The sequence below is a fragment of the Hippocampus bargibanti genome, linkage group LG16 (genome assembly GCF_051943395.1).
Source record: "Hippocampus bargibanti isolate YZ-2025 linkage group LG16, ASM5194339v1, whole genome shotgun sequence".
Classification (NCBI taxonomy): domain Eukaryota; kingdom Metazoa; phylum Chordata; class Actinopteri; order Syngnathiformes; family Syngnathidae; genus Hippocampus; species Hippocampus bargibanti.
Window position 1 is genome coordinate 17,287,808 of NC_142749.1, and position 10,827 is coordinate 17,298,634.

Here is a 10,827-nt window from a genome sequence, read left to right on the forward strand (position 1 = left end):
ACACCCTCCCTTAGACACTAGTGGAGGCAGTCGAGGGGAATGAGGACTCGCGATGATCACAGAACTCATACACACAGATCCGGTTTGTATTTCACAACAAAGGTCGTGTTAAAATTACTGAATTATAATAATAATACATTTTATTTCCAAGCGCCTTTCAACACTCTCAAGGACACTCTACAGTCACGGGATAACATTATTTATTTATTTTTATTTTTATGTGGGTGAGCAGCGGGAGCCATTCGCGTCAGTGTTCACTCAACCCGGAAGTTACACACACTACCAATGTATTTATTAACTGACATTATTCCTCAACTCCTGATTAAAATAAAGGTTTATAACAACGTTCTATCTAAGTAGATGGACATATAATACTAGAACAACAGCGTGATCGTTTCTCTTCTTGTGGTCGTCAGAGGGCACGAACTGCTTACAAACCCCGAAATCAATAAATTACGACTCAAAGGCAGCAAAATGCTTTTTGCGGCAGTTTCATCAATGAACGCACCGCAGCGGGTTTTAAAAGGTGCATTAAGAAACATATTTCGTAATTGTTTACTACCACAGAAATAGATATGACGGCAGTGGCTTGCACAATATCAGGTTGATAAGAGTTATTGATCTGGTCTTCACTCTAATCTTATAATGCAGTATTGAGTGGTGTGTTGTTAATGAAACAACATGCCAGCGTGTTACACCGGTTGCAAATGGAGGACAGAGTCAAGAAGCATGTGTCTTCTTCTTCTTTTTCGTTCGGCTTTTCCCTTCAAAGGGCAATTTTAAATATAAAAGCGTTATGATCACCTGGCCGGAAATCTAAAAAAAATCCCCACCCTCGGGATAAAAATATACTTCTATGAAACCGTAAATTCGATTCCATGTGTTGACATCATTTATTTAAACTTGTCACAATTGTTCCTCTGCTCACGAAGGACCTCTAGCGTAAAAATCGAGTCATCACCAATTTTTACTTGGCGTGGTTACAACAATCCCGCTCGTCAATTCAATTGAATAATAAAAACATTTACATTTATACAACATTTGAAATTGTGCTGTCATGTGTTACCAAATAAATAAATAAATAAATAAATAACAACAATAAACTTTAGAAAAATCACGACGAGTGGCGGTCTTGGTGGTCACATGACCACAATTGCCGGATTATGTCCCTCGTCTAATATAATAAAAGATAACAATGCGTATTTATTATCATAACATTGTTTTAAATATAACTTTCGTGTTGTAAATTTAATAAATTAAAAATTAAAATGGTAAAAGCGTTGACTGGAAACGACAGTTGTCACGTGACCGGAACTTCGTCAATGATTCGTCACTAAACGTTTTTTTTTTCCTCATTGCTAACCACACTTGGTTTTGGAATACCTACAACTCGAATTCAAGGGCGAAAAGCAGACCGTCATAACCAGTCATCATGTCAAAAGTCAAAAAGAAAGGCAAAAATACATTTAACTACAACCAGGACCGCAAGAAGCTGAAGAGGAAGTTCAATAAGAAAGCCAATCCGAGGATAGAAAAGTAAGTGCTATTAGCATGCTAGCAATGGCTCCACAAACGTGTGTGGCGATCTCGTAATTTATTACAATCTACGTATTACTCATTTATTGTAAAATAATAGTGGGAAAAGAAATGCGTGTTTTGTGGTTTGGCTCATTGTTGATTTAATTTTGGATGTAAATGAAAGCAATTTGTATACATATATGTGTGCATACGTACACAGAGCAAGTCAAATCAGTTGAAAATACCCCTAACTTGTGGAATATGTGTTAATCTGATGTTTGTTTAGTAAACAAATACGAGCCGCATGGGATTCCAAAAAGTCCATGGCCAGGAACCTGCATGACATGGGCCTGGTGTCCAACCCGAACCACAATTTCCCCATCAGGAATGAGAATGTAAGTCTAAATGCACAACACGGAGAACCCCACCACATTCGCTTCATTGCAAGCCCATTACAAACGCCGTCTTTAATTATTTAAAAGTTATTAAAACGTAATATGATATGTCTGTATTTACAATGTGTGACATGGTAATTTAGCATTCGTCTCCGTGTAGTTTTGTTTTTGCCACAAGATGGCAAAAAAAGTGCCTTTTTTAAGACACCTCTTCAACCTGCACCTTGTCAACTAATACAAAAATCCAAAAGCAGTATCTTTAAGATAACCCACTCCTATTTTTCCCCCCTGATCAATGCTAGCTCTTCGGGTTAAGCAAAGAGAGGAAGACTCCTGCCCGTGTTGTGATCAAGCCCTACGTCGTCAACCGTAAGTTTGGGTGTATATACAGTGATACCTTGGCTTAGGAATTTAATTGGTTCCCAGACAGTATGTAAGGCGAAAAGTGTGTGTGTCCCAAAAATTAATTTCCCATAGGAAACCATTAAAATGAGAATAATTCGTTCCCAGGTCCCCATAAATTAGACCTTATTTTATGTATAATAAATGTGCTATGGTATTATAATTAAAGAAATAAACTGTACTGTATAATAAAGTCGTTTTATTTACCTTTGTGATGGTCATTAATGGCTTGATGGAATGGAGTGGCCGCTTTCATCAGCATGAAACACATGATGAGGAACGTAGCCTTCTTCTTTCACCATCTTGTAGGTGCTTTCTCTGCGATAATTTTACCTAGTTCCTCATCAATTGTGGACTGTTTAGCTGGGTTGATAGCTTTTTGCATCAAGTGTACAGATGGCTTGTGCGGGTTCATAAATTGAAAGTTCGTAAGCCAAGGTGGTTTGTACACCGAGGTATCACTTTACCACTTGAGCGACGTCCCGGTATCTCGTGTCCCAATTTGAATTTTAAATATGTGAGCAGAGCTTGAGAAGGAGGCTAACATACCATGGAAGGACGACAAGACGCTATCTTCCGACTTGATCATGTACGTCCAGCACATGATCCGAGAACACAAAGACGACTACAAGGTGACGAAACAACAACCCAAAATTCATTGTAATCGTTTTTTTTTTTTTTTTTTTTTTATTACATTGATTCTACTGGATTATTGAATCTCTCCCGCTCATATTTCATTCCTCAGGCGATGGCCCGCGACGAGAAAAACTACTACCAGGACACGCCCAAGCAGATTAAGAGAAAGATCATCCAGTATAAACGCTGCCACCCGAAACACTACGACGACTTTGTCGCCTCGCTTGCCGCGCCCATTTCTCACTGAGAGCTGGAGGCCGCGTGGGGGGTTTAGTAAGAATGTTCCTAGTATACTAGTATAATCCTCCATGTTAACAGGCATAAAAATGATTTTTTTTTTCCTCCATAGTTGACCTAGTTAGTGTTGAAAAAAATGGAAAACAAGACATGGAGATATCTTGGATTTATATAATTTGTTTTTATTACCCCCCCCCCCCCCCCCCCCCCCCCCCCAAAAAAAACACATTTGCGCCACACTGTTGCGTACATATTACAATAACCCCCCCCTACTCACACACGTATGTAAATAGCATTGTGACACGCTAACGAGTACCGTAGTTTGCATAAAAGGGGCAGTGACTCTTTCTCCAGTCATGAAAATGGGGAGTCGATTCAATGAATTTTGATGGCAACGCATCAAAGACAATAAAACATGACATTATTTTAACAAAATGGTGGAAACGAAACCTCCATATTTGAGAGTGTTTAAAGGACAACCGACACCTCCGGACAAGTTGCGTCCATAATTAGTCAAATCACTTCTACTGAGCGCATTTTACAAAAGATTCCACTGCATATAGCCATATATGACACACACATTCCCAGCAGACAAATCAGCCGAGTTCCAACGGAGCTTGGGCGCCATCTTGTGCATTTTCTGGGACGCAACATTGGAATCCAGACGGCTCAAATTGATACCGAAGGACTTCTTTAATCGATTGCAAACATTTATGCTTTCCTCTTCAGAACTATTTGAATGATATTCATAACTGGATGAGTAAAAAGAAAGCATTTTCTCCGAATCTGAACTCTGAAGCCATTGTTTCGATTCTGGAGCAAGGCAGTTTGTGAAGGAGTATCCTGGCGTGATGTCACGAACAAGGGGGCGGGACTTTCTGAATCTCCCCAGTTTAGAGCTGCGTGTTTTGGGTATTTTAGATCCTATAAAACGTTTTTTTCTGAAAAAAATTGTGTCGGTTGTCCTTTAACTATCCATCAATAGCTGAGCTAAAAGGAGCTATTCGATATTCATCAGTGACCAGATGATGGGATTTACTTTTTTACGAATGCTGTATAAAGTATACAACATAGTGTTTTAAGGAACATTATTTCAATGTCATTATCTGTCATATATTGTGTGTCATGTAAGAAAAAAATAAATACAAAAACTGTTTTAAAGAGCTCATTTCGGCCAGCTGATTAATCAGCCTGACCCCAAAAAATCTCTTGTGTGAAATTTACACATGCTCTCTTAGTTTTGGTTTATTTATATCTAGATTTGTTTTTCTTCCCAAGACCTAAAATTATCTACTTCACTCACAAATGAGACAAACAAGCTCTCATTTTACAACCTCCTTTTTTTTCTACAGCCAAAAATATAACCTTCCCTTGGCCGACCTTTTTTTTTTTTTTTAGCGAGTGACGCATCCTTGTGCATAATCTCATCTTTGTTTCTACAGCCTGCCTCAACAAGCCATTGCAAAAAAAACTACACAAGATGTGAATGGAAGATGATGACAAATGTTTTGATGTCTTACTCCTTAAAAAAAATGCCAAAGCCCCCCCTCTATTTTATCCCACAAGCTGTAGCAGGAGGTCCTGGAAGGTGTCCAGACCTCTGCAGGAGTTCCTCAAGGCACTATCGGAGCCCAGCTGGGCGGCTAGCAGGAACAGTTTCCGATCCTCCACCACGGAACTGAGAGACAAGGCCTCGTGGAGCTCCGATACGCTCACTGCGTCGGCTTTATCCTGGTAGGAGGAGACACAAAACATGCACACATTTATTATTATTATTTTTATCTTAATAATAATAATAATCCATTTCATTTCTAAGCGCCTTTCAAAACTGTCAAGGTCACTTCACACACAGTCACAGGATCGTTTTTTCTGCGCTTGAGAAGCGGCAGCCACATTCGCCAGCGTATACTCAACCCGGAAGTAACTCAAATAGATAGAAAGCTAGCCAGCTAGACAGATAACTAGCTAGATAGCCATATAGCTAATAAATAGCCGGCTACATAGCTAGCTGGCCAAATAGCTAATAACAATATCTATTTGCTAGCTATTAGCTATCTATTCGCTGGCTAATAGCTATATATCCGCTAGCTAATCGCTATCTATTCACTAACTAGCTAGCTATCTATTAGTTATATATTAGCAATTTGAAAGGCGCTTATAAATGAAATGTATTATTATTAATATCGACAGGGGCTACTAAATTGGGGGGAAAAAAACATTAAATTAAATCTTAATGTCAAATAAATCTCAATATTTCTAGCTAGCTAGCTATTTAGCTAGCTCTGTATCTAACTCGCTATCTATTAGCTAGCTAGCTCGCTTTCTATCTCACTTCCGGGTTGAGTGAACTCTGGCGCGTATGGCGGCCGCTGCTCACCCACAGAAAAACGTATCCGGTGACTGTTAAGTTACCTTGAGAGTTTTGAAAGACGCTTAGAAATGAAATGGATTATTATTATTATCTCCATTTTGATAGCCGTTTGATTGACAGTTGAGTGAGTGGGATGTGACTTCATCGCATTCGTTCGTGTTTGTTTTTTGTAATCAATCATCTTGTTCGTTTTTGTCGTATGTCACATTTACATTTTTTTCCCCAATTTTGCAGTCATTTTCAATTCTTACCTGTTTGTTCCCCAGGACCACAACGGGCAGTTGGGGTTGGACCCGCAGGAGGCGGTGCAGCTCCGTTTTTGCCAGCGGGAGGCGGTTACGATCGGACGAATCCACCACGTAGACCAACACGTGAGTTCTGATGAGATACTCTAACCAGTAAGGGCGCAGTTCCTCACCGCCACCAACTATAAAAAAAATAAATAAAAATACTAATAACTCATTCACTGCCAGACGATATGCAAAAATGTGTCCACTCCAGTGCCAGGGTATTATTATTATTATTATTATTATTATTATTATTACAATTTGTGAATGGCAGTAAATGAGTTAAATGACTCAAGTTGGAAAACCACCATTTTTTTCTTCCCACGTACCCTTGAGCAAGCTAAAGTGGACTCATGCCGCATGTATGGCAACAAGTCACCACAAGTTGCTACTGAAAAGCTATCTATTAGCTATCTAGCTAGCTAACTTTCTACCTATTGGAGTTATTCAACTATCTAGCTAACTATGAGTTATATATTAGCTAGCTAGCTAACTTTCTATCTATTTGAGTTACTTCCGGGTGGAGTGAACGCAAATAAATAAACCAAAAACGTGACTGCTATCCCAGAAGGACAAGTAGAAAACTAGCTAGCTATCTAGCTGGCTATCCATTTGCTATCTAGCTATCTATCCATTTGCTATCTATTATCGAGCTACATAGCTTGGCTATTATTTGCTATCCATTTGCTATCTGGCTAGCTAGCTATGTAGCTGTTTATTGCTGCTGTGGACTGCAAATTTCCCTATTGTGGGACGTATAAAGGTTTTCTGATTCTGATATGGCTATCTAGCTAGTTAGATAACTGTCTAGCTAGCTATCTGTTAGCTAGCTAGCTTCCTATCTCTTTTAGTTACTTCTGGGTGTATTAGTAGTAGTAGTAGAAGTAGTAGTAGTATAACCTTAACATCAGCAGAATTTCCCATCCGCAATATTACCAGAAAAACACGACTTTGGTTCAAAACGAAACTCTTCAACTCACTTCAACAAGCTGCATTACACAATGATCTAACAATATCCACCTACTCTCCAGGAAGTCCAACTGACAAGCGGGCGCGCTGAGGCTGATGAAGTTGAAGCCTCGGGTGGGGCGGCAGTCGCCCCGTTTGGCCCCCCCGGGCGTCAGGCCTTGGAGGACGCTGCTTTTACCGGCTCCGTCCAATCCCAGCACCAGAACCTGACGCTTCCTGGGGTCGTCTTTCTCCTGTCGGTGGGTAGACCAAACGTCACTGTCTCGGATATTGTAAAGGGGAGGAGTCAGGGGGCGTGGTTACCAAAACAGTTAATCTCTGACATTTTGTGATCTATCCTCTTGCGATGACAAGTAAATAATAATAATACATTTATAAGCACCTTTCAAAACTTTCAAGGGCACTTTGCAGTCACAGGATAAGTTTTTCTGTGGGTGAGCAGCGGCAGCCACATGCACCAGCGTTTACTCAACCCGGAATAACTCATAGATAGATAGCTAGCTAGCTAATAGATAGAAGGATAGCAAGCTAGCTAATAGATCGCTAGCTAGTTAGACAACTAATAGCTAGCCAGCTCGCTAGCTAGTTAGACAGCTAATAGATAGCAAATATATAGCAAATACCTGATTGATGGGATATTTTAACCTTGCAGTCTACACTGCCTTTGAACTATCAAAGTTGAAACTCTCGCTATCGTCCGCCTGTCTCTTTAATGTTTACCTCCCCCCTCACTGTGACGTTCTTGACCAATCACGTGGCGAAGTCTGGGGGCGGGGAAAAGAGGACAAAAACAGTCTGCTGCCATTTTGTTGTTAGAAGAACAGGCTCATTGAGGCAGCTCCGTGTACAAAAAAAGTTTGTATGCCAAGGTAAGATTTTCATACATTTAACGTTCGTAAACTGAGGTATCAGTGTATTTATTTATTTTTGTGTCTTACTAATCGCCATTATCAAGGTGGACTTTGCGCACAACCGATCTTGCTTCACACCTTCGGCCATTTCCTCGTCAACAAATCAGTGAAACAATGAAGAAAGAATGAAACGATACAAAGATGGAGGTCACTATTGACGACCGATCAACTCATCGCTATGCGCCGACTCCGCCTCCGCCCGTTACGATCACTAAAAAATTCCTGACCACGGAAGACGCTATGAGCAAAATAAGAAAAAGGCCTTTTCTATATTCCAATTTATGAATTCACTCACTTGCTAACAGGGTTTCCCTGTCACATATTATGAAAAAAAAAAAACATGATGAATGAACGGCAAACACAGCGACCATTGAGATAGCAAACCGCATAGAAAATGACACTTTTTAACCGCATTGCTCGAAAAAGGCGTCTTGACGATGAGGATGAAACTGAAAAGCCTTTTTTGTTCCTTTTTGTATGTTATTTTTTTCTGTAATCGGCCAATCACGTCGTAGTTATTTGCTTATTCGGCGGCGTCTTACGTTTGCATCTCAAAGTACATTAAAGTGCAGCTGCGAGTTCAAAAAAAAAAAAACAAGATGTCGCTATGATTTTCTCTCATAGGCTTAGTCATGCTAATGAGGTGAAACCAGAGCCAGGGATAGTACCGTTTCATTGTTATCTCCATCAAAGTGTGGTTATGTACTGCGGAAGGCTATTCACACATACAGACATTCCCCAACTTACAAACCCAGATACGTTCGGGAAAGCTCGGTCGTAAGTTGAATTTGTTCGTAAGTTGAATTTGTTCGTAAGTTGCTTCAGGGCTATATTTTGGATGGAATGGATGTTATTTTTGCCATAGTACCGTTTACTTTTTTTTGTCTTCTTTCAAACATGTTTATTTGTTGTTGTGACAGCAAATGTTTTTGTAAATGCTGCCTATCTTCAGTCAGTGGCGGTTTTTGATATTTGCAAATATCATTTTTTTTAATTGAAATGGGCTGAGGAGCTCCACAAAAGTAGTCCTTGGACTCTGTCTTATGGTGTCTAGCTGGCTATCTAGCTAGCTATCTATTAGCCAGCTAGCTAGTTTGTTATCTCGCTAGCTAGCTAGCTTTATATCTATTTGAGTTACTTCCGGGTTCAGTGAAGCCAGCTCGATAGCTTGTTATCTAGCTAGCTAGCTTTCTATCTATTTGAGTTTCTTCCGGGTTGAATGAACGCTGGCGCATGTGGCTGCCACTGCTCACCCGCAGAATAAATTAACCTGTGACTGTAAAGTGACCTTGGGAGTTTTGAAAGGCGCTTAAAAATGAAATGGATTATTATTATTTCGTTTTTTTTGTTTTTACTTCAAGATGGCGCTGCGAGAGTGGCTGCCTTTCCAGAAGCTCCTGTATTTTGTTTTACTATTTATTTATTTCCTTTCCGCTTCCTTTATTATTTTTATTCCTTTATTATTATTATTATTGTTATTATTATTATTATTATTATAGACAATAGAAGTAATCAGATTAGCTTCAGGGAGTAGTCTACTGCTCTGCTAACATTAGAGCAATGATTTATCAAAGCAGAGGTCTGGCGCAGCCACCTCTGCCTCACCAGCACAATTTTAGTTCACTGACGAAGCTTCTCGGATTAGGAGCGAAACATCCGACGCCTTCAAAAAAGTACAGATAATGGCTGAAGAAAGCTTTTTCTCGTTATATATTTTAGTTTATGATGACATCACCTGCGGGACAGTGAATTTCAAATTTGGGAGTGAGTGAGGGGGGGGGGGGGGTACACCCTGGACACGTTGCTGGTCAACTGTCTGAAGCTAACTTGCAAACCACAAGCTTTGAACCCAGAACTTTATACTGAGAGGCATACAAGTTTGCCACCAACTACATCTATTAAATACAATACAATACATATTGGTTTATATAGCGCTTTAGCAACATTCGGTTAAAAAGTTTCACCTTGTCACCTGTACTTTTGATTTTTTTTCTTTTATTCTCTAAATCAATAATCACACTTTTTTTTATCGGAGGATAGCGTCTATCCAAATAAAAAAAAATGCCTTACTTCCTTGACGGTAGCGTATCGTGCATGCGGCGACCACTTTCGCCTCGGGTAGAAGTAGTTGAGGGCGATGAAGATGGCCGAACCCAGCGTGACCATGGCGGCGGTCAAGGCCACCGAGATGTGCCGGAGAAGCACCATTGTTGCGGGCGGTCGCCGGAGCTTGGTCGCTTGCTTCCCGGTTCGGGAGCGGAGGGCGAGTGGCGCCGTCTCGGCTGCTTCTGCCGCGGTTCCTCCTCTCGACACGTGACCGCGAGCTGGAGTTGTTTTTGGTTCCTCCGAGGAGACGCGGGATGACAATGGGGCGTTCATGTACTTGGCGTAAACGTGGGATTCCCGTAGCTGGTGCGTTCACTTTCAAAAGAGCTATTAGCGTGTTATGTATTGACTGATTGTACTGGCGACATTAAACACACACTGTATTTTTCTTCGTATGATGCGAGCTGTGACTAACAGCTAATGATATATTTTCAAATTACTGTCTAATGTAATGTCAAAAAACGACCCTGACGCTTTAGTTACATCATTGGCAAAGCGCAAACATTCGCTTCCGGTTAGTTTCAGTTCCACAATTGGCCACTTGGGTGTGCTAACGGATTGTTAAAACGACTAGACAGGTGGGTGGATTCTAATAATAATAATAATAATAATAATACATTTCATTCAGCGCATTTCAAAACTCTCAAGGTCACTTTACAGTCACAGGATTAGTTTTTCTGTGGGGTGAGCAGCGGCAGCCAGCGTCCACTCAACCGGGAATAACTCAAATAGATCACGTTAGCTAGCTAGCTATTACTCTGCATCCTACCCAGAATCAGAAAACCTTTATTCACAATCCACAATAGGGAAATTTGCAGTCCACATCAGCAATTTAAAAGGGGACGGGGTAGGGGGGGGGGGTGAAATGATAGAAAAAAACAAGATATTCTAAGTAGAGTAAAAAATGTCAATTGTATACTGTAAATGTGCAATCATAAATAAAACTGTACATAGTGCAAGTATCAAGAAAGGCATATTGATACATGTAGCTGTAT

At 40.3% G+C, this 10,827-nt stretch overlaps 2 protein-coding genes across 2 annotated transcripts; one reads left to right on the forward strand and one right to left on the reverse strand.

The window, feature by feature from the left end:
• The first annotated feature begins 1,339 nt into the window (after window positions 1-1,339).
• Window positions 1,340-3,388, forward strand: nop16 (NOP16 nucleolar protein homolog (yeast)). The gene is made up of 5 exons (XM_089016610.1): window positions 1,340-1,536; window positions 1,805-1,913; window positions 2,216-2,282; window positions 2,841-2,947; window positions 3,061-3,388. The coding sequence occupies exons 1-5, from the start codon at window positions 1,433-1,435 to the stop codon at window positions 3,196-3,198; spliced, it is 525 nt and encodes a 174-aa protein (XP_088872736.1). The 5' UTR covers window positions 1,340-1,432; the 3' UTR covers window positions 3,199-3,388.
• On the reverse strand, window positions 3,385-10,078 carry arl10 (ARF like GTPase 10). The gene is made up of 4 exons (XM_089016609.1): window positions 9,797-10,078; window positions 6,871-7,048; window positions 5,811-5,986; window positions 3,385-4,919 (listed from the first exon to the last, which is right to left on the reverse strand). The coding sequence occupies exons 1-4, from the start codon at window positions 9,932-9,934 to the stop codon at window positions 4,743-4,745; spliced, it is 669 nt and encodes a 222-aa protein (XP_088872735.1). The 5' UTR covers window positions 9,935-10,078; the 3' UTR covers window positions 3,385-4,742.
• Window positions 10,079-10,827: the final 749 nt, after the last annotated feature.